The sequence below is a fragment of the Arvicola amphibius genome, chromosome 1 (assembly GCF_903992535.2).
Source record: "Arvicola amphibius chromosome 1, mArvAmp1.2, whole genome shotgun sequence".
Lineage (NCBI taxonomy): Eukaryota > Metazoa > Chordata > Mammalia > Rodentia > Cricetidae > Arvicola > Arvicola amphibius.
The window spans coordinates 185,530,876-185,553,842 of record NC_052047.1 but is presented as its reverse complement, the minus strand read 5'-3'; the positions used below and the strand labels follow the sequence as shown (position 1 = coordinate 185,553,842).

Below are 22,967 nucleotides of genomic sequence, written 5' to 3'. Positions count from 1 at the left end.
GAGGCAGAAAAGCTGGGAGAAAAAAGGAAGGCAGGAGCAATGAAGACTTGAGAAACTGACCTGGTTCATTACTTTGTTTTACCTTCCCGGTTGGCTGGGAATGTTGGGGGCGGGGGCGGGAGGGGGGAGAGTACCATAAATCAGGGAAGATGGCATTCCGAAAGTGAGGTCCCTGCTGGAACTTGAGAGAGACAACTGTGCCCAATGCCACCGGTGAGCCTGTGTCCAAAGGCCGGCTTGGCTTCTTCGCATCCCCATAGCGCAAGAGGAGGGCTGGCAGCTGGTTGGGAACACACAACTCGGCAGGGGGAACAACTGAGAAAATAAGGCTGACAGGAAGACACGAGGGAACAAGGGACCCACTGAGACGTACCCCCATGACTCTGGCCCTACTGGGCGGGACTGACTGACTGTGGGGGAAGGGGTGCCTGAGAATTGGGGGCGGGGATTCCTTACAGTGGGGTTTTTCTGGCCCCCTCTTCCCCCAAGCCCCGCAGTTTAGTGGGTGGTGTAGCTGGAGAGCTAGTCTCCCTCCTGGCACTTTCCAGTTCACCCTTTCACCGGGTACCTCCTCCGAGTTGCAGAGGGTGGGGGGCGGGGGTAGGGGGAGCCAATCCCGGCAGCTCCTAAGGGGGGAGGCGGCGGTGACAGCCGCGGGGAGGGGGCGGAGGAGAGGCGGCTGGGCTCCGGCTCGGCTTTCAGCTCCACTCTGCCTCCCGCTCCACGCTACATTGCTGCCCAAGACTCTCTTTCCTGCCCCAGGACCCGTGGTGGGCCCTAAAACCCAGCCAGTTCCCAGACAAAAGCCCTGTCAACCCCTACTCCCGGCCCCCAGCCCCGGCAGGTCGCTGCGCCGCCAGGGGGCGCCGTGTGAGCGCCCTATCCCGGCCACCCGGCGCCCCCTCCCACGGCCCAGGAGGGAGCGGGGCGCCGGGGGCCATGCGGGGCCAAGGCCGAAAGGAGAGTTTGTCCGAATCCCGAGATCTGGACGGCTCCTACGACCAGCTTACGGGTGAGTCGGTGGTGGTTCAGGGGTCCTGGGCGGGTTGGCGGACTCCATCCCCCTAGACCCTTCTGTTGTCTGACCCTGGCTTGGCCCCTACCCACACTCTGCCCCATTCACATGTACCTTCCAGGCTGGTCTGGGCGGCAAGACACAGGGGACCCAAAGCTTAGGTTTCCTAGGGGGTGAGGAAGAGCAGGTGAAGCAGGTATGGAGAGGGAGCAGGTGTAGGCGTGTGTGACACTGGGCTAAGAGTGTGTCTGGAGTGGGAGGTGTTACGTGCGTGAGCACCTGTCATTCTGTGTGTCTGTGTATGTATATGTGTGCCTCCCACAGCTAGTTGCCATGTGCCCTGAGCTTTGGTGACAGCTAGGGTGAGTGAGATTGCATGAGGCAGCGCGTTTTCATGGCCTGACCAGATGTTTCAGTGTGGTTGCGGAGGACCCTGCTGCACTCGTGAAGTTGTTTTGACTGTGTGTCTGTTGCATGTTCAACTGTGTGCTTCGAATGATTCTGTATGAAGTGGCATGTAACTACCAGAGTACGTCAAGGTGTCACTTTCTGTTGGTGTGTCTCTTTATAAAAAGCTTTCTAAGGCTTCTGGGATGAGCAGTCATTACAAGTATGTTTGTGGTTGTGGGGCTGTGGGTTGTTTTAGCAACTGTCTGCTCCCATGCATGATGCCTGCAGTGGGGGCTCTGAAAGTGTTAATGGCATTTCTGTCCTCATTGCCTCTGTCTTTCTTGTTGTAAGGGTCTTTAGTGTCCCACACTAGTTCCCTCCATTTTTCTGCAAATAGTTCAAGGACACAAGGGACCCTAGGGACCTACTACCCAAAAAACCTGGCTTGCAGAAGCACCCCATGGTTCCAGCGCCTGGCCCCTGTAGAGAGCCCTTGGTTAGTGCTGGGTCAGTTCCTACCCAACAGGATTACTCAGACATTGTCGACGTGCAGGGCCCCTTTAATCACCAACACCCCTTTAGAACTTCACCCAAGCCTTACTTTCTTGCTCTTCTTCAGAACCAGGGTTAGAAGTCATGGGCAGTAAGCCTGCCCTCTTGCCCCCACCCCAATCACTTTGCTGCCCGCTTTGGGAGGGTCTGTGAGACCGCATTACATCTATGTACGTGTAGAGTCCTGAGCTTGGTAAGTAGATTTGTGTTTATGCAAATGACTTTGGAACCTTGGTATATTTCCATATAAGTGCTTTGTGCGTCTCATTGTGCAGGCGTCCCAAGCACTATAACCAAGAGTAGGAGGGAGGCTGTCTCTCCTAAGACTGAAACAAAGCCAGGCAAGTGGGCAAGACCATGATCCTTGCCCTTCCTTAAGTGGAATCAGGGTTAGACATGGGAGCCTGAGAAGGGGACCAGGATGTCAGCTTTGAGAGTGAGTCTCTGCTGCTAACTGACTTTGGCAGGACACTGGTTGCACTGTCAAGACCCCCAGAAGGAAAAATGTTCACCATGTGGAATTGAGAGGCCCTGCTATCCAGTGCTGTGTACCCACCGGCAGCTTAGGACCCTTAAAAGTAGTAAGGGTCCAGGAGCCCTGATTCACAGACTGCGCGTCAGTTTGCTTCCTGCCCTGATCCTCCCCTTAGCCACATGATCTCCTCCTTGTCGGATTACTTGATTGGTTTATTTTTAATTAATTTATTGTGAGATGGTCTTTTGCTATGTAGACCTGGCCTTGAACTCACAATATAACTCAGGCTGGACCCAAACTTCAGCTCTCCTGCCTCAGCCTCCCAATGTGCTAGAATCCCAGTGTGTACCAGCATGCCCTGCTTTCCTGCCTTCCTGCTGTACTATCTGATCAGTGTGGCAGGACTTGGCGAGGTGGAGAGGCACTTCTGTCTGAAAGTGCTCTGTTCCATCACAGCCGGGAGTGGAAACTCGCCAATTATGTGATTCTTACAGAATTGGCCTCATGTCCCTTACCTGTAAAATAGGGAATTCTATGTCTGCATCCTCCTGGCTGGCTGCTGAAAGCCTCCCAAAGGATATAAAAAGGTCCAGCACCTATAATGGTCATCGGCATCCTCGCTGTAGATAGCTCCGCACGTGACTCACGAGATGTGGAAAAAAGACTGCCAGGACCTCCCATTTGTAGAGAGGGGCTTGTGACTGGAACAGGCTGATTGGATCCCCAAGGGGAGTCGTTGTCCACGGTGCTGAAGCGCTCTCCAGCCTTCCTCTTCCCTATGCAGGCAGGATTCCTCAATAGCATTTGGGGTGGAGGAAGAGGCTGCATCTCTGTCATCTTGGTCCATTAGCTTGGCAGCGCAGTGGCCTTAAAGTTACGCCTCAACGCATCTTAGATACACCCCGACTGTCGCAATTTTCCCCAGCTGAAAACAGTTGGGAAAAACAGTTTCTTAGTCGGGATCGGGTAGATTGTGATCCGCGAGTCCCCTTCCCCCATTCTTTGTATCTTACTTGCATAGTGGGGCAGCAGAGTAGGGCAAGGCTGCCCTCAGCGCTCAGCAGCGACCCCATCTGGAAAGAGGTAGAGAAAGGGCAGTACAAACTGAGCGGAAAGTTGGTTACTGACTGGAGCCTGGCTCCAGGATCTCCAGGCTTGTTCCTTTGGCACTTTCGTTCCTGGGTGTGGAGCGCCCCCTTGTGGCTAAGGAGCCCTCCATACGAAGCTAATTCCTCAGGAACACTGTTGCTAACGGGATCAAGCTGACAAAGTGCGGGGGTTTGGGAATAATTGTCTCTGCTTAAATGTAGATTTACTCTCCTATCCCTCCCACACACAGTGGACAAAATTGGTTCATACCTCTTCTATGGCCTTCCCGGGAGTTTGAAGTGTTAGTGCTGGAAGGATTGACATGTTTTGCTTTGTGTTTGTTTGTTTGTTTGTTTGTTTGTTTGTTTTGAGACAGGGTTTCTCTGTGTAACAACCCTAGCTGTTCTGGAACTAACTCTGTAGACCAGGCTGGCTTCGAACTCACAGAGATTCGCCTGCCTCTGCCTCCTGAGTGCCAGGATTAAAGGCGTGCGCCACCACTGCCTGGCTTTACATGGGGTTTTAACAACAGCGATAAGTCCTAGAGAGGGGTTTGGACAGAGATCTATGGATGAGGGGACTTCTACTTGTTGCATTTGTCTGGAAGCCAGCATATGATGGTCGGGTTTTTAGAAGACTGGAAAGACAGCACCAGACAGTTCTGAAAGGGCTGTTTAGCCAGGAGGCAGCACTAGGCACGCAGCCCTGCCGCCTCCTCAACACACTAATGCACTGTCCTCTTTCTCTTCCCTCCTGCTCTCTCCCATCGGCCCAGGAAGTGTGGAGAGTTGCCATGACAACTATGTCCTCTCTCTCACCCCTGTAGCGGTCCCTGTGCTAATATGGGAGGTGGGGGTGGGAGAAACAGCCAGAAGAGGGGTTGAAGTAGAGCAATAAAAGATAAGATCTGCCTGGTCCACGTCTGTAATGCCAGCGTTTGGGAAGATGAGACAGAAGGGTTGCCATGAGTTCGAGGTTAGCCTGAACCATGTAGCAAGTGCCAGACAAGACCCGATCTAAAATAAAAGCAAAAACAAAAACAGAAACAAAACAACAAAAAAAAAACCCTCGTCCTTCAGTCATTCAGCTTTTCTTTCAAAATCCGTGTGTGTCTGTTTTCCTTACCAGGAATCCAGAAGACGTTTAGAGAGAAAGCTGTGAGCAGAGAACGCCCTGCCTCTCTGCCACACCCCCATCTTAAGATCTTGGAGGTGGGGTACAGAGTGCTTTTGATGACCTGGCCAAGGTGCTCTTACGAAGCCAACAACCTGCACGTGAGAGAGAGAGAGAGAGAGAGAGGCTCAGGGTCTGAGACTCCCCGCCTGCCCGTCTTGCCCTCTTGCACCGCCCATTCCAATGGGGGCGGCACCGCCCCTCAGTCAGGGACCTTGGGGGCGGAGCTTGGACAAAGCGCTCGGAGCTGAGCCATGAACCGCTGCCCCCGCAGGTGCCGGAGCCCGTTGGGGCAGGCAGCTCGATCCCTCTACCAGCTGGTGACTGGGTCGCTGTCGCCAGGTATGAGGAAGGGAAGGGAGGGGCAGGACCCCTCTAAAAATGAGTGGCTTGGTATTGGAGCCTCACAGAGGTGGAGAGAAGGGCTTCTCACGGGAATCCGAAGGAACGGGGGCTCGCACATAATTGGGGTAAGGGCAAGATCTCTGACAGAATAGAGCAGGGGATAAGGATCACTCACGAAGCAGCAGGATAAGATAAAAGGAAGTGGCATCATGTTCACAACACTGGAGAGGACAGGCTGCTCACTAAAGGGTGAAGAGACTCGGGCAGGGCGCAGGGATTGGGAGGAAGCTTGCCGCCGCTGAGTTGGGGAAGGGACAGCCCTGTTTTGCATTACTTAGGTTTTGTGGGGTGTCTTACAATACCCTATCAGTGTCAAAAATAACAAAGGGGGAAAATGAAGCTAGAACAAGCTGAGCTCACTAACGAGTTCATGCCTGACCAGACGGATGAACCGTGTGGCACAGATTGTCACTGCTTTGTCGCTGGGAGTCTGTGTTGATGGGATTGTGCCTTCCTTACTAAACTGTGTATCTCCAAAGCTGTGTATCCTGGCATTGCCAGGCTTATATGCTTTGAAGTTTGGTTTGAGAACCCCGAGTCAGTAAACTGATAAGGGCTCTCATGAAGTTGTCCCTTGGCACGAAGTTCGTGGGATTTGTGTGAATTGTGGGTTTCATGTGGTGCTGTTGATATTTGTGCAAGCTTCCACTTAGGGTTCCTTAGGGCTGCCTGGGCCCACAGAGCCTGGAATTCCCTCATCTGGCCCCATGGCATTCCGGGATCTGTAGTTCCCCGTCTCCTTACACGGGGTTCCACTTGAGCTCCTGGAGTATAGTCAGGGCCTGGGGCCATTTTTTGTCATGTATCTTCAGGAGGAGAAGAATTGAGGCCCAGTGAGAGTCATGCTTGCAAATCTCTTGGGGAGCATGTATCCCCTCAAGCCCCCTGCTTGGGCTAGTCTCCAGTGACAGATGGCGGGAGACAGGCGGGGCCAGCTCTCAATCACTGCAGCCATGACTTCCAGGACCCAAAATAGCCCCACCGCCTAGGGAAGTCATTAATCACCTGGTGCAGCTGGGGGCTGCAGGATCTTTTTGATCAGCTGGGGAGGGAATGAGCTGGGGGACTGAGAGAAGGGCTTTAGGGGTCTTCGTTAACAGAATGACAGTGGAGAGCAGGTGGCAGGGGTGTGGGTTCCTCCACAAGGCAGTATTTTTCCAGACTTGAACCATGGAAAATAAATGACTGAATGATAGCAATGTCTCTGTGGTGAGATTTGAGATGTCTGGGAAGGACCAGCCCAGTGTCCTAACGCTTTAGTCTTGAGTTCTCACTTTGCCTAAAGTGATTCCATTAAGATTTCACTCTGGCAGAGGGGGGCTGATGTGCGCCTTTAGTTCCAGCCAGCACTCGGGAGACAGAGGCAGGTGGATCTCTGTGAGTTCAAGGCCAGCCTGGTCTAGAGAGCGAGTTCCAGGACAGCCAAGGCTACATAACAAGACTTTGTCTCAAAAAACAAACAAACAGACAAAAACAGGAAAAGCTTTCATTGTGGGAACAAGAATGTAACCCACAGGTCCTGTGCTCGCCTCACAAGTGATAGACCCCAGAGTTTGATCCCTAGTACCCCAAAAGTGGATGACAAGCTAAAGGCAGTGGAATAGTGAAGTCAGGTCTAGCTCAGTCTCACTAGGCTCTAAGACTTGAGAAGTCTTCATAGGGGGATGGGAGATCCTAGGGAAGAGCAAGTTCTCCCTTCCTCCAGACCCTTCTGCCAGAAACCTGGACCATTTAGAACCTGGAGTCACTCTGAGGCTGGGACAAGGTCTCTGAGAGCTAGAAGGGAAAAGGAAGACACGTGGACAGGACAGTTGGGTGCAAGGTTGTCAGTCTGTCCATCTCTCCAGCAGCAGAGAGCAGGGAGCACCCTTTTTCCCTTTTAACTAAAGATGGCGCCTCTTTCAGTCCCGATAGTCTGGTAGCATCCATAGAACCCAGCCCTTCTAAATTTTGTCACCCTTAGCTTCCCCAGGATAAACTGTCTTCTTAATACTCTCAAGCCCATTGGTGAGATGATTGAGAGAGTTGGCACGAAGTCATTCTTCACCAGAATATTAATTATTCCTTACTTAGGAAAAATCACTTGGTGAACCTCGGGTCCCCTCAGGTTCATATGGAGGTGGCATGAAGTAATACATATTCATAGCTAGCGGGCTCACCAGATGCAGAGCCTTCCATAAGGTAAACTGATGATGTTTGAGCCAGATTTTTTTTTTTTTTTGAGGTGGGTCCTTACTATGTAGCCATGACTGGCCTGGTACTGGCTATGTAGTACAGGCTGGCCTCAAACTCTAAGATCTGCCAGCCTCCGCCTCCTGAGTGCTGGTATTACAGGCATGTGCGCTTAGCTTAAAATTGGACACAGTGGAACAGGTAATTCCAGCATGTGAGAGGTAGAGCAGGAGAATCTGGGTTAGCCTGAGTTACATAGCAAGCCCCCAGACTCAGGATATAGCTAAAAAACAAACACCCCAGAGGTTAGGGATCTAACTCAATGGTAGAACTATTTTTTTTTTGTTTTTTTTTTTTTTTTGGTTTTTCGAGACAGGGTTTCTCTGTGGCTTTGGAGCCTGTCCTGGAACTAGCTCTTGTAGACCAGGCTGGTCTCGAACTCACAGAGATCCGCCTGCCTCTGCCTCCCGAGTGCTGGGATTAAAGGCGTGCGCCACCATCGCCCGGCCTATTTTTTTTTTTTAAAAGTCTGTCTTTAGGTAGTGTTTGCGCAAGTGTCCTCAGAGGCCAGAAGAGGGCGCCAAGTTTCCTGAACTCGAGTCACAGGAGTTGGTGAGTGGTTCACTGGAGGAACTGAACCCAGGTCCTCTGGAAGGGCTCTGAAATGCTGGGTCAGAATTCTCTCCAGCCCCTCGGCGGCACAACTATTATCTAGCATGTGCAAGGCCCTGGGTTTGATTCTCAATACCACAAAACCAGCTTAGGTTAGATTTCCCCTGACCTCCCAACTAGAAAACTTTTTCTGTATAGCTCATTGAAATGGCTTGCTAGAACAGCTTGTCTCATGCTGGTTGTGCAACAGGACAGTTGTAAATGGGCTTTTCTGCATGCGGGCTGTCTCCCTACCCAATGAAAGTTAGGCTGGGGTCTGAGTCTCCTTTGCCTTGTTCCACAGGTGACAACTTGGTGCTCAGTCTGTCTAAGTTCTTATTTTTAGTGGGTTTCCTTCTATGGCCCAGCTGGTCTGGAGCTCTAGAGGGCCTCCTGCCTGACTCTCTCCAGTGCTGAGATCACAGGAGTGTGCTCCTGCGCCTGTGTAGTCCAGTGTCTGCTGCTGCTGTTCATTGTTTTTTCAACATCTTGACCATCCAGGCACTCGGAATCTAGTTGAGGACACGGGCAGAGATCTAGTCCAATCTCCAAGTGACCTCTTCTTAGCTGGGTGCTTTGAGCAGGCCTCCTTATCTCTCTGACTTTCTGTCCTTCCTCCGTGAAAGGTACATGGCGCTGCTTGCTGTAGACCTCGTGGGGTTGCCACAAGGAACAGTTTGGTGGCGCACACCTGTAATCCCAACTCGTGAGAGAGGGCGGCAGGAAGATCTGGAATTCATCCTCAGCTACTCAAGTTTGGGGCCAGCCTAGGCTACATTAGGACCCTGTCTAGGGGCTGTAGAAATGACTCAGCAGTTGATTACGGTTGTTATTCTCACACAGGACCTGGATTTAGTTCCCAGTACCATGGTGCCACACAACCACCCTTAACTCTAGTTCCAGGGGGTCTGACCCCTCCTGTAGACTCCACAGGCATCAAGCATGCATGTTGTGCACATACGTACATGCAAGCAAAACACTTATGCACAGAAAATAAGTCTAAAAGAGGGCTAGACCCTATCTAAAAAACAATAAAAATTAATTATAGTAACAAATATGAGAACACTTTGTAAACGGCCCAGTGCCATGGGACTGTGGAGGAATATTGTGCGACTAACGGAGGGGATGCTTATTTAGCAGTGGCTGAACTGCCCAATGACACTTTAGGTTTTAGTTCATTCATTTCCACCAAAAAGTTTGTGAGGCGAAAACCTGAAACATAGATGTTAAGAACTCATCAAGGCGGGCGGTGGTGGCGCACACTTTAATCCCAGCACTCGGGAGGCAGAGGCAGGCGGATCTCTGTGAGTTCAAAGCCAGCCTGGTCTAAAGATTGATTTTTAGAACAGCCAGAGGTGTCTCGATTGAAACCTTACTTCAAGAACTCATCAAGGAGCTGGTGAAATGGCTCAGCCAGTAAGGCATTTGCCACCAAGCCTCGTGACCGACATTCCGTCCCTCGGACCCCTGACAGGAGAGAACCAACTCCTGCAAATTGTCTTCTGACCTCTCCGTATGCCATGACACTCACCTGATCTCTTCCCTGCAAATAATGCTTTTTTAATGTAAAGTGGGGGGCACACTCACCCAGTTAAGTGCAAGTTATAAACTGATTTGAACCAGGGTTATTAACAGTATTAACAGTATGGAGTTAGGTACTGCATCTTGTAGATTCAACGGGGTTTTGCTTTTTTTTTTTTTGGTTTTTTTTTTTGTTGTTGTTTGTGTTGTTTGTTTGTTTGGGTTTTTCAAGACAGGTTTCTCTGTAGCTTTGGATCTTGTCCTGAAACTAGTTCTTGTAAGCCGGTTTGGCCTCAGACTCACGGAGATCTGCAGCCTCTGCCTTCTGGGGTGCTTGTATGTATTTTGTTTGTTTAGGTTTTTTTATTAAGTATATAGTGTTCTGCTTAGATGCATGCCTGCAGGCCAGAAGAAAGCACCATATCTCATTATATGATGGTTGTGAGCCACCATGTGGTTACTGGGAATTGAACTCAGGTCCTCTGGAAGAGCAGCCAGTGCTCATAACCTCTGAGCCATCTCTCCAGCCCCCTTGTTTTTTGTTTTTAAACAGGGTTTCACGTAGCCTGGCCTCAAACCCCCTGTGTAGCCAAGGCTGGCCTTGAATGCCTAATCCTCCTGCATCCACTTCCCAAATGCTGGGATCACAGGCTGTGCAGCCCAGCTCAAGGAACTGGGTACAGGACTGAAGCTCTGACGGAAGAGAATTAAGAGAATGAAGCTGCCTGGAAAGGATGGCGAGACCTCTCTGATAGTGGGAAGGAAAGCTTCCCGGGCTTCGAGGGTCATACAGGTAGCCTTGTTTGTGGGAAGGTAAAGCGGCCAAACTGGCCGAAAGAAAGGGCTCTCTTGAGATAGTAAAGGGCCTTAAATGCCAGGAGTGGGTTGTAGTCCTGGAATATTTACTGTTTTCATCTGTAAAGCAATAACTTCTAAGGTATGAGAAACTGCAGCCAGCTTGTGAATTGACGCCCTTCTGGCCACCGACACGGGGGGGGGGGGGGGGGGGGGGCAACAGAGGACTGAGATCCAGGAACCGTCTCTCTTTCCAGCCTTCCAGAGCAGCCTGAAAGTCGGTGGACACCTAGGGGGTAAGATAGGGCAGGAGGTAGACACTGACCCCCAGTGGTAGCTATGTAGAACTGCAGATGATTCCTCTACTGGAGCAAAGGAATTGGTTCCCACCTAATTGAGACTCATCCTGGAACTGCAGAGTGGACCATCCTGACAAAAGCGGGAGCTTTCCCAGAACCGAGCCACTCCGGATAGGCCCGGAGTCAGACTGGGTTGGAACCGAGGCTCTGATGTTGGAGGTGTGCTTCGTCTGGCTCTGGCTTCTCCACCTGTCTTCCTAGATTTAAGGAGAAAGCTCGATTTGATAGCATCTTCTAGTAAACCCTGAGTGCTCACTTGCTGTGCCAGGGTGACAGCGTTAACTCAGAGGGCCTGGGTTGTGGTTTACAGACTCTGAAGGCCTCCCCACCTCCACTCACTGCCCCATATAGGAAGGGGAAAGACTTCAGAAATGCTTTGGGGAGGGAGGGGGAAAGGCACCTTGGGAGTTCACATTTGCCTCCTATCCTGGGCTTCTCCCCAAGGAGGGATCAGGCTTTGGTGTATTCAGAATGAGGCTTTAGCCTTAAGGGAGAAAGCACAGCCCTCCCCCCCTTCCCATAGGAGCTTTCGTCCCAAAGGTAGCCTCAGTAAGTTCCCTTCCTGGAGGGTCATGAAGGGGCCAGTGGCCTTTTTCCTGTCTAATCCTCCCTCCCTTGGGCCTCAGTTTCACTGCCTGTGGCCTGAGGGAAGAGAGTGCTTCCTGCCTCATGGTCTCCATGACAACCGCGGTCGATGCTGATAGTGTCCTTCTGACAGGAGAGGTCGTTTGTCTCCCCTTATGTTCTCACACAATCCTCTATCAATATATTAACAGAGCCAGAGACCCACTTCCCAATTAAACAGCACATCCATGCCTACCCACCTTCGGACCCATGGCGCACAAGCCTCCTAAAACACACCCTTGCCCCCCACACTCAGGAATCCCCACACATTTTGACACACACTCATTCCATAGACACCCAAGCCCATCATACTCCCAGACACCCTTTGTGATAGGTACACAATCCCACATAAACACAGACACAGGTGAAAAAGGGGCATACGTGTTCCTGTACCGACAAGCCCAGGATTACATGCGCAGTAAATCAGACAGAGTTCAGTAAGTACTCTTACCGTCAGTTACTCACGCAGGTGCCGGTCATGTCTTCCCTTGCTACCTGCCTTCTAAGGACAGCTCCTCTCACTGTTGCCTCTGCGTGTGTCACAGTGACCACAGAATGTCTGGGGGTCGCTCTCCCCAAGAACTGGGGCAGATCACAGCCTCCCTCCTCTAAGCCCATCTCCCAGATCCTGAGGCTGGTCCAAAGACTGAGGAGGCCAGAAAAGGAGAAGGCGGAGGGAGGCTGTGGCTGGGAGGTGTGGGGGGCAGAGGCGGGGAGAGAGGGGAAGGGAGGAGACCCAGGGCGGGAGACAGGGCAGGAGACTGCAGGGCTGTCTTTCTCTATCTTACTCAGGCAGGGGAGTCCGAGGGGGAAGTGGTGTGGGGCAGCCTTGTGTCTGAGCATCAGTAGGTGGGGGTCATGCCCCAGGACAGCCATGACCCTGGACGGGCTGGAGATGGTGGCCGTCCTCGTGGTCCTGGTTCTTTTTGTCAAGGTCCTGGAGCAGTTTGGCCTCTTTGAGCCTGTCTCCTTGGAAGGTAACCCAAGTCGCTGGGCACGTCTGAGCTGCTATTTGGGGACCGGGTTGTGCTATCTTGATGCCTGGGGACACGGGGGAGCAGGTGAGTGAGGGACATCTAGGAGAAGTGACAAGTGTATCCTGGGAAAAGGATTTATGTGAGATGCCAAGGGTGTCTCCAGGGAGCTGATCTGAGGGAGGAGCCGGTGTCTGGAGATGGGTGCTGAGCTGAGCGCAGGCAGTGTGACTGTATGGGGGAAGGGCACAGGGAGCGCTTGAGAAGAAGCTGGGGCGTGCCTCGAGCAGCCTGGAGATGGGCACGCAGTGTCTAGAGCAAAAAAGGAACTAGGGTAACACCAGGATAAGTCCCCTTTGGAGCCAGAGTCCCACGGTGACTTCAGGCCAGGGTGCTCATGGGTAGGAGTTTTCTGTGGTGCGTGTGAATGCAGCGTGAGACATGAGGTCACTCTGTGTTCATGTGGAAAGGAAGACATGTATATGTGACAGAGATGTGGTTACCAGAGTGACAAGACTTGTGGCTCTGGGATGTAGTGAATGTGACTGTTCCCAGACCAGATGCTGGGAGGACGTATGGCCAAGCCTCTTCAAGTAGTAGGTTGAGTGCTTAACTGTTCCCAGTGTTCCCTGAGGACATATAGCCCCAGACTGAGGCTTATGATGGCAGTGGATTCAGGGGCACAGGAGTGGGAACACTGTGACCAAGGCAACTGTGACTGTCCAGCCTAGGGATCAAGAACGGATCAGACCATGGCCTGGTCATCTCAAGCCCTTCACCTCCCCAACTCCGTATCAGGAGATGCATTGGTGAGGCACAGGGAAGCACGCATGCCCCACCCACCCAAAGTTTTGGCCTCCCCTCCCCCCAGCAAGAACCTTGTTACCCCCTATTAGAGACAGGCAGGAACCATGACAGGCGGGAAAAGGGGGGCTGTAGGCTAGACTCCTGAGAGAACTGGAAAGATGTTAAGGGAGCCAGGGACAAGAGGACGGTCTTGGAGTTGCCTGTCATGGGGTTCCCTAAGAGCATCCTTTACCCTCTGGCTACAGTTACTGAGGCAGGAACAAGGAGTTAGCTAGACTTCCTGAGAGGCTGGGCCAAGCTGCTCTTCACAGATGAGGTCATTTGCCTCTCATTTGCCATCTCCTTTAGACCAAGGTGGTGAGCAGGGGACCTTGTGGAAAATCCCAGCCTCACAGGAGACCACCACAGCCTCTCTTCCACCTTATTCCATGCAAGCAGGAGATATTGGGGAGCGGAGAAAGTGGGTGGAGCAGGAAAGCTCCCCACTGCCTGGTGACTGACAAGACCATCGGGCCCTAGGTATCATCCGGCTTCGGGAAACCAGAGTCCAGACTAATGGAGGCCTGGGACAGAGGCCAGGCCACCATCGATCCCTAACTGGCCCATTACCTCTCTCCCACCTTTCAGTGGCTCTGGGAGTTAGATGGGATAGGTTGGAGGAGAGAAGGGTGTAACCTTAGACAGTCACCCCCTTGGGGACAGAATGGAGCCTGATTGGGAGGACCGTGTAGCATAGAGAGCTAAGACAGAGTAACATAACTGAAGGAAGTTGGGCCCTAATAGGAATGAAGTCATCCCTGGTCAGTGTACCAGAGCCAGTGGGTCTAGCCCCATTGTCTGTAGGTGAGTGCAGCTGAGAGACAAGGTTAATAGTGTTAGGGTCCCCTGGGGTTCAGTTGCAGTGAAGGACTCATGTAGAAATGAGGGCACAATGAATGGGCAGCCTTGAACCCTGATCCTCCTTCCTCTGCTTCCCAAGTGCTAGAACTATAGGCATGAACAATCACATCCAACTCTATGATCTGTTACTGCGTCAGAGTCTGCTCAAGTGTTTCACCTTCAAAGAGCTGGTTATACAGAGGAGGACTCAGGACTTACCAGCTTTTGACATGGATGAGCTAGCCAGGAACAGGGAACCACATTCCTCTGAAGGAAGAGTGGTTATGGAGCTATGGAGTGAGGGATTTCAAGAAAGAAAAGTGGGTGTGCCTAGGACCCATAGGTATGTGGGTGCCGTGGGGACTGTATTAGCTACTTTTCTCATTGTTGCGGCAAAATACCTCATAAAAGAAACTTCAGCGAAGAAGGGTGGGTTTGTTCACCACAGTGGGGAAACATGGTTGAATGCACAGTCTGCCCAATGGGAAAGGCATGGTGACAAACTGTCTTTAGCTGGCAACAGGAACTTGAGGCAGCTGGTCACATTATGTCCACAGTCAGAAAACAGAGAAATAAGCCACGTGGTGGCTGCGCATCCTTTAATCCTAGCACTCGAGAAGCAGAGGCGGGAGGATCTCTGTGAGTTCAAGGCCAGCCTCACCTACAGAGCAAGTTCCAAGACAGCCAGGAGGATTATGCAGAGATTTAATCCTAGCACTCGAGAGCAGAGGCAGGAGGATCTCTGTGAGTTCAAGGCCAGCCTCATCTACAGAGCAAGTTCCAAGACAGCCAAGAGGATTATGCAGAGAAACCCTGTCTCAAAAAACAAAATAGAAAGGAAGGAGGGAAGGAAGAAATGAAGGAAAGAGAGAGAACAGAGACATAAATGTTGATGCTCAGCTCAATTCTCCTCTTTTCCTTTTTATTCAGTCTGTGCTCCTAACCCATGTGATGTTACTGCCCACATTCATAGTGGGAATTCCCTCCTTATCTAAGCCAATCTAGAAATATCCTCAGAGATAGTTACTGTTCTCTTGCTGTGAAGAGACACCATGCAAGGCAAGAAAACATTTCACTGGTGGCTTGCTTTCAGTTTTAGAGGGCCAGTCCATAACCATAATGGTGAGCAGCAGACAGCATGACCAGGAGCAGTAGCTGAGAGCTCTACATCCTTCCCACAGGCAGCAGGCAGGGGCAGGGGGAGAGAAAGAGAGAGAGCAACTAGACCTAGTGTGGGCTTTTTAAACCTCACACCCAGTGACACATCTCCTCCAACAAGGCCACACCTCCTCATTCTTCCTAAGCAGTTCCACTAACTAGGGGCCAAGTATGCAAGCATAGGAGCATCTGGAGGCCATTCTCATTCAAACCATCAGAGAGGCACAGAGGTATGTCTCCTAGGTGATTCTAAGCCCAGCCATCGCAAATCTACCCTTTGTCGACTCAACACATAGATGCATCACATTGAACCATGACATCCCATCCCTGGTCTTCAAAGGCTCGTGGTTAGTTCATATTGCAAAATGTGTTTAGTTTATCTATATGAGTCCCCCCAGTTTGTGTGTGTATGTACATGCTGTGATGTGGAGTTCAGAGGTCATTCTTCAGGAGTCCACTCTCACTTTCCATGGGGTGAGGGTTCCTCAGGTTTCTCTGCTGCGGTGTTGTGTGCTAGGCTATGAGGCCTGTGAGCTTCTGGGTAGTTACCCTATCTCTGCCTCCTGTCTCACCATAGGAACACTGGGGTTACAAATGTGTGCCCCCACATTCCACTTTTTCCCTGGGTTCCGGATATTGAACTCAGGACATCAGGCCTGCATAACTAACACTTTTACCCAGTGAAACTTTTCCTTGGCCCATGATTTCCCAGACTATTGATAGTTCTAAAACTGTTCGAAATCCCAAAGTCTGAGACTCAGGGTTACTCTCTCAACTATAAGCCCTAGTAAAGTAGCAAGAACTTACGTGATTCCAACATACAATGTCACAGGGCAATTATTCTCATTTGAAGAGAGGAATAAGGGCAGGGCGACTCAAAGCCAACAAGACAAACACTAAGCCCTGTAGTGCCATGTTTGGTGTTGGTGGTCTCGGTGCATCTATGGGCACCAGAAAGTCTTATGTAGTCTCGTATCATTGTTATTTGTAGCACACATAGCGTCTCTCATGAGTCTGCTCTTCTTAATGCCTGATGGCTTCCCCATAGCCCTGGCATCTGCAGCATCCTGTTCTGAGTCAGCCTAGGCTTCACCTTCACAGGTTTGTGTGATGTCCTCTCTAGGGCAAATACTCTTGCACCAAACTATATCTTGAGCCCCACTGTCTGCATTTCTGTTGACGTTCTTGCCTTCTCCAGGCTCACCAAAATGGCCCACTGAGCCCTGCTTTTAGTGTCTTAGGACTTCTCTGTCCCATGGCTTCTAACTTTTTATTCCTCTCGTAAAGCAGTTCTAACGGCCCACAAACTACTCACTCGGATTTATGACAGCAACAACCCCACTCCTGGTACCAACTGTCTATGTTAGTTACTTCCTGCTGTGATGAAATAACTGGGAAAAACAACCTAAGCTTTATTTTGGCAGACAGTTCGTAACTATTGTCCGTCATGTCAGAAAGATGCAGCAGTGAGAGTTATATTTCACCCCATTGTCAGGAAGCAGAGAGATGTTTTACTGGCACTCAGGCCTCCCCCCCTTCAGTCTAGAACCCCAGCCTATGGGATGGTGCCACCCACATTCGGGGGGGTCTTTCTTCTTCAGTTAAATATCCAGAGGTGTGTCTCCCAGGTGAGTCCCCCCCCCCCACAGGGTTTCTCTGTGTAGCCCTGTCTGTCCTGGCACTTGCTCTATAGGACAGGCTGGTCTTGAACTTAGAAATCTGCCCACCTCTCCCTCTGAGTGCTGGAATTAAGGGCGTGTACCACCACTGCCTGGCTTCCTAGGTGATTCTAAATCCAGTCACGTTAGTAATGGATATTAACCTTCACAGAGATTTAGGTCACAATGTCATGGTTATGCCAATAACTTTTGGTATATGTCTTAAGATCCTTAATGCATAGTGTTATGATGTCTGAGGGTCCTGTATATTTTATGTGGTTTGGTCGTGCTGTGCATGAGATGGTGTATCTGGGTCTCCATATGTGTAAATCATGTTTTACTTTGGTCATATTTGTGATATTAGACTATTAGGTGAAAGCGTATGTTGTGTATGTGGTCGGAACAGGCCTGTGCCATTAAATGTTACTGTTATCTATGTCACTGTCGTTCTAAATTACAACATGCCTCTGTGAGAGAGAGAGAGAGAGAGAGAGAGAGAGGAGAGAGAGAGAGAGGAGAGGGGAGATTGATTCCTATTCAGACAATCCCTTAGATTAGGCATTACCCTTAGGAGCTGGGTTAGCAGTTAGCAGACACTGAGGCCGCCTCATTCTTGCCAGCCATTTCTCATTATACAAAGTGACCAAGCCTGGTCCCAGTTGACGCTCCACGCCTGTGAGACCCAATAGGCGACCTGCCCCCCCACATCCTGCCCGTCTACATTGTCCCATTCATTTCCTGTCCCCACCCCAGTCAGTGTTTATTGGTGGTTGGTGGGGAAGAAGACAGGAAGCTGGAACAGAGGGGAAGTGGGAGTTAATGTGCCTTCCTGGGGTCTTCTCTCTCCCCAGGCCACCCTCCAGGGCCCACTAAAAAGGCCCTGAAGCAGCGTTTCCTCAAGCTGCTGCCGTGCTGCGGGCCCCAAGCCCTGCCCTCAGTCAGTGAAAGCAAGTGCCTCTCCTATGCTTCTGGGGGCCGGGTGTGTGTGTGTGTGTGTGTGTGTGTGTGTGTGTGTGTGAGAGAGAGAGAGAGGGGGGGGGGGTGATGGGAGGTGGGGTAGGAACTGAATGTGAGGTCTGTGGCTACAAACTGGAATGTATGGCTGGATCATGAGTGCCTGTGGGCATCCCTGGTTTGCAAAATGGAGGACCAGGGTTTGTTGTGTGTTAGACCTAAAGCCCGAGCCAGTGTAAGCATGACCAGTGTGACCATGGCAGGGTATCCTAGCTGGCTAGGTTGCTCTGCGCCTCTGTGGCTTCCCTACTGTTTTAGACCTTGGAATGCATGTCACCTGCGCCCTAACAGGGTGCGAGGTATAGAGGGTGGAGCCCACCTTCCCAGATGTCAGGATGCTAAGGTTTTTCTGTCCCAGCCTGGACCTCAACTAAGTGGCCACCAATTGAGTGGCCTCCTTTTGTCTGTAGGTTCCATTTCTTCAGCTGAGCCTTGCCTTGTAAAAGCACACTGAAATTTGCAAGCTATAAAGGCCCAGTCTGTAGCTATTTGAGCACCTAATGTTGCTTCTACACTCCGATGGGGCCACCCTGAGAGCTAATCCAAGAAGGGGGCTGTTCGTGAGGAGTCCATGTCATGGATGTCTGTGCTCACTGTGTATGTGCCTGTGTTGTGGGTCTGGAGTTCGTGGGTTGAAACACTCATGTCTGTGAGATTTTCTGTGAGTGTGGGGCCAGGGGAGCGTCTACAGGGCTTGGTCTTCTCGGTGACAATTCCCTCCCTTCAGCATTAGCTGCCCCAGCCTCCCTCCGCCCCCACAGACCCCGCCCGCTGGACCCAGGTGACTTACTCTCCTGGTTGGGGCGGGATGGGGGTACTTGCCTGGGGGCTGGACGGTGGGAGCCAGGGTGGGATTGGAGGTGAAGTCAAGATTGGGGTCTGAACAAAGATTGGCTGGAGCTGGGTGTGGCATGGCTCGGGCATGGCTGCGATGGGCGGGGCTTGATTGAGATTGGGTTGGATGTGGGCTCTCCCAGGCTGGGGCTGGGCTAATAAGAGTTGGTCAAGAAAGAGCCCTTCGAGGTCCCTCGGAAGCTCCTGGGCCCCATTCTATCCCCTTTCTAAGAAGTTGCGGCGGCAAGGGACTGTCCCCAACCCATGCCCAGGGGCCAGTGCTAAGTCAGTACCTCTGGCACTGGAGCCAGACGTGGCCTTAGCCCCAACAGACCCCGAAGCTGACCAGTGTCTTTTCTGCTTTGACTTCTCAGCTCTGAGTCTGATAGGCTGGTCTCGGGTGTAGAAGATAGGCTAGGAAGGAGGGGGGAGGGGTTAATAACTGAAGATTACCCAAGCGATCTCAGGGGCCTGACCTGAGGCAGAGCTATCCCCTACCACTCCCCGCAGACAGCGTGGAGGATGAGTTTGAACTCTCCACCGTGTGTCACCGGCCTGAGGGGCTGGAGCAGCTGCAGGAACAAACCAAGTTCACTCGCAAAGAATTGCAGGTCCTGTACCGAGGCTTCAAAAACGTGAGTGGGGGGCGTAGCCAACTGGGCAAGGGCTGAACCGGAGAGGCCTGGTACTTGCAATTACCTGGAAAGTACGGCCTGGGTGCTTTGAAGAGGGAGATGGGGCCCAGAGGCCCAACTTTCAGGGCCCTTGGGGTGGCAGGCTTGTGATGATTTCGTGTTTATTTGTACACTGGGGAAGAAGTCTTCTTGCCAGTCAGTACCAGAACTCTGGTAAGTTCCACAGAGGCAGGATGATTTGTCCTCCTGGAAGTCTCTGGCCTAAGGGTGGCGATGTGTGTCTCTGCTGAGTCTGGTTGTCCCTGTGCAGGAATGCCCCAGCGGCATCGTCAACGAGGAGAACTTCAAACAGATATACTCTCAGTTCTTTCCCCAAGGAGGTGAGGAGATGATAGACGCGAAGGGGGTAGCGGTTGTCCATCCCTAGGCTGAGGGGGGAGGTGAGGAGATGGATAGATGCCCAGGGGTAGCGGTTGTCCATCCCTAGGCTGAGGGGGGAGGAGGGTTCTGGAGGGCTGGGGATGCTGAGATAATGGGCCTGGGCAAGCTGCAGAAAAGCAGCAAGTCCCCTGGAGGCCAAGTTCACATTCCACGCTCATCCACAGACTCCAGCACCTATGCTACTTTCCTCTTCAATGCCTTTGACACCAACCATGATGGCTCTGTCAGTTTTGAGGTGAGCTAGGAGAGATGAGTCAAACAAGCCTGTTTCCTTGGGCTTCAGGGGGCCAAGGTTTCCACACCAAACCCGAAGAATGGCTTGGCAAAGTCCACTCCCCTTCCACCTCCTTTCCAGGACTTTGTGGCTGGTTTGTCGGTGATCCTTCGGGGAACCATAGATGACAGGCTGAATTGGGCCTTCAACTTATATGACCTCAACAAGGATGGCTGTATCACCAAGGAGGTGCAGGGCCGCTGGAGGGCAGGAGGGGCCGTGTGTGGGGTGCTGGGCGGTGATGGTGCAAAGGGGTCTCATAAAGAACAATGTATGTCAGTGTCACCAGTAATGGGGGAGGTCCGTCCTTGGCCCTAGGCCCCTAAATTTGGAGGCTGGAGGCTCTTAGGAGAAATAATCTCATTTGGCTTAACAGGAAATGCTCGACATCATGAAGTCTATCTATGACATGATGGGGAAGTACACATACCCAGCCCTCCGGGAGGAGGCCCCAAGAGAGCACGTGGAGAGCTTCTTCCAGGTACCCGGGTCTGGGTGGCCTGGGGGCCCTGGAGTGGCGGGAAGGGGCCCTGGAGTGGCAGGAAGGACGAGGACCCAATAAGCTTCTAAGACTCTCTCATCATCCCCTTGTTCCCTTGTTCTCCCTGCTTGACCACCTTGCAGAAGATGGACAGAAACAAGGATGGTGTGGTCACCATCGAGGAGTTCATTGAGTCTTGTCAAAAGGTACGGCCCCCATTTCCCTGGTCTCAGCTCTAGGCCTAAGTTAATAGAACCGGAAAAGGCTCCTCTTGACTTTATGTCACCCCCCCACCCCAGTCCTGTTCTTCCATGACCAAAGGGAACTTACCCCTTCCCCACCTCAGGTGCCCCTGTATATATATATCCTTCCTCTCTACCACCGACTGTCCCCATCTCTGGTTCGATGTCTTTCTCTGTGTCTCTGACGAGCTCTTTTTTTTCCTCTCTCTCTCTCTCTCTCTCTCTCTCTCTCTCTCTCTCTCTCTCTCTCTCTCTCTCACTTCGCCTCCCTCACACCGTGCACCATGACTGTAGGATGAGAACATCATGAAGTCCATGCAACTCTTTGACAATGTCATCTAGCCCCCAGGGACAGGGGTTAGTGCATCCTGGGGGTGACCATGCTCTAGTTCTAGTTCAGGTGACCCTAACCCTTCTCTCCCAGGTCTCTCCTCATTCTACCTGTACCCTGGGGGCTGTAGGGATTCGAGGTCCTGGGGCTTCCGTAGTCCAGATCCCCCGGAGCTAAGTGGCAGTCGTGGGCAAGGTCCATCTGGGAAGGGGCGCTCTCCACTCCGGACGGCTCTCATCCCCTTCTCGCTGGACACCCAGTGCTGAGTATGCTGAGGTCATCCCGGTGTAGGGACTGAGTGGTTCCTCACCTCCCACTCCCACTCTAGAAACCACATTAGACAGAATGTCTCCTGCTATGGTGCTTCCCCCATCCCTGATCTCATAGATGCCCCTCTAAGATTCCTTTCTCAGAGAACATGCTCTGCCCATGTCCCTGGCTGGCTTTGCAGCCTAGCCTTTGAGGGTCCTGTAAGAGGGGGGACAAGAAAGTAGAGCCAGTGATTGGGTCCTAGGAATTGGTTGGAGTGGAAAACAGATAGCCTGGGCAGGTTACGAGAGCCCAAGTAGGGCTGCCATGGCCAGGTTCTATGGGTCTAATGGCCCCGGATAGCAGAATATAAGTTCCCTGACTTCCCAGAAGGCCTTATGTCCTTAGCAACGTCCCAGAAATTTACCATCCACTTCCAGTGTCTTAGGAGAGCCTGGGATCCAGATACCTGGTTCCTCCCGGAAGCCTCTCTACCCTTTTCTCTTGTACGATGAGATGGTAGCCGGGGGAAGATGAGTGGAAGGTGTCCCAGACGATACCTTCAAAGTCCCATCCTGCCCTCCTGCCTGTCACCTGTTTTAATGGCTTCAGTTTCAATTTTCCATGGCCTCTACATTTAGAGGCGTGGAGTCAGGGATTTTCCTGAATTTGAGTCTTAACCACTCCTCCCAGTGGCTGCCTTAAGGGAACAGGAGGACAAAGGCAGGCACATCTGAACCCAGTTTGGGGGCACTTATTGGAATGGTTGCCCAACCCTCCTCCACAATGCCCTAGGATGCCCTAGGGTCCCTCTCCCCCTCTTTAGTCTACCCAGAGATGCCCCTGAGCTCAGCTAGAGGGCAGGGACCCTAGGATCCAGGTCGGACCTTATTGTCAGCACCCTGCCATGCTGCTGCCCCTCTTAATATACCGGCTTGTCTCGTTCCTCACCCTCCCAGTCGGCTAGGGTCTGAGGGGAGGGGCTGCACAGAGCCCCCTCCTGTCAGACATGGTTGACTGCTTTGCATTTTGGGCTCTTCTACATATTTTGTAAAATAAGACACCAGATCCAATAAAACAACGGCTATGCACAGCCTGCTGTCTCTGCTTCTTTGTCCCTCCTGCCCCACAAATGCCACGCAATCCAGATGACATGCCTACAGCCCTTCAAACACCCAAAAAAGTGCTTGTCTTCTTAAGTATGGCCATGCCTTGGCACATACCCAAGACTCAGGCTGGAAATCCATCTGAACTTAGCCGCTGCATGAATCTCCTCTCGACCTGAGAAAGATGGATACTGTCTGAAGATACTGTGTGCCAAGGAATTTGGGTTTTTTTATTTTCTTTTATCATAAAATGTATTTTATTCCAGTTCTAGAAAATAGAAAGAGAGAGAATCCTTCCATTTATCATTCTAATCCAACATGATTGTGAGTTTTGGAAAATAGAAGCAAATACATACATATAAATATATATGCATTATACATTTATACAGAAATATATATGTATAATGCATATATACATCTACATATTTTCAGACTTTAGCCTCATTGATGTTTGAACCTTTGTTCTTGTTTCTCTCTCTTCTTTTGAGAAATTTTTCCTGGGAATCAAACCCTGGTCCTCTGGAAGAGCAGTCAGTGCTCTTAACTATTGAGTAACCTTTCCAGCCTAAGATTTTTAATTCTAAGTAGACTCTGGGCCTGGAGTGGATTCTTGTTTGGTGTTTGTTTCTCAGCCGAGTTCTGATGGTGGATATGTTGGCAGTT

At 51.5% G+C, this 22,967-nt stretch overlaps 1 protein-coding gene across 3 annotated transcripts; it reads left to right on the top strand.

Annotated features, from left to right (window-relative positions):
- Positions 1-725: 725 nt before the first annotated feature.
- On the top strand, positions 726-22,291 carry Kcnip2 (potassium voltage-gated channel interacting protein 2). 3 transcript variants are annotated; one of them, XM_038329676.1, is made up of 10 exons: positions 726-1,012; positions 17,549-17,644; positions 18,394-18,492; positions 19,056-19,180; positions 19,491-19,560; positions 19,786-19,856; positions 19,977-20,084; positions 20,272-20,376; positions 20,520-20,582; positions 20,913-22,291. In XM_038329676.1, the coding sequence occupies exons 1-10, from the start codon at positions 940-942 to the stop codon at positions 20,958-20,960; spliced, it is 858 nt and encodes a 285-aa protein (XP_038185604.1). In that variant the 5' UTR covers positions 726-939; the 3' UTR covers positions 20,961-22,291. The 3 variants fall into 3 exon arrangements, with proteins under 3 accessions (XP_038185604.1, XP_038185622.1, XP_038185613.1); XM_038329694.1 differs by lacking the exons at positions 726-1,012; positions 17,549-17,644; positions 18,394-18,492 and adding an exon at positions 4,949-5,036; XM_038329685.1 differs by lacking the exons at positions 726-1,012; positions 17,549-17,644; positions 18,394-18,492 and adding an exon at positions 11,958-12,198.
- The last annotated feature ends 676 nt before the right edge of the window (positions 22,292-22,967 follow it).

Coding starts and splice junctions, on each gene's coding strand:
- Kcnip2 (XM_038329676.1), top strand. CDS start 940: ATGCGGGGCCAAGGCCGAAAGGAGAGTTTGTCCGAATCCCGAGATCTG. Junction 1,013..17,548: donor CTCCTACGACCAGCTTACGG/GTGAGTCGGTGG, acceptor CTCTCTCCCCAG/GCCACCCTCCAGGGCCCACT. Junction 20,377..20,519: donor ACGTGGAGAGCTTCTTCCAG/GTACCCGGGTCT, acceptor ACCACCTTGCAG/AAGATGGACAGAAACAAGGA.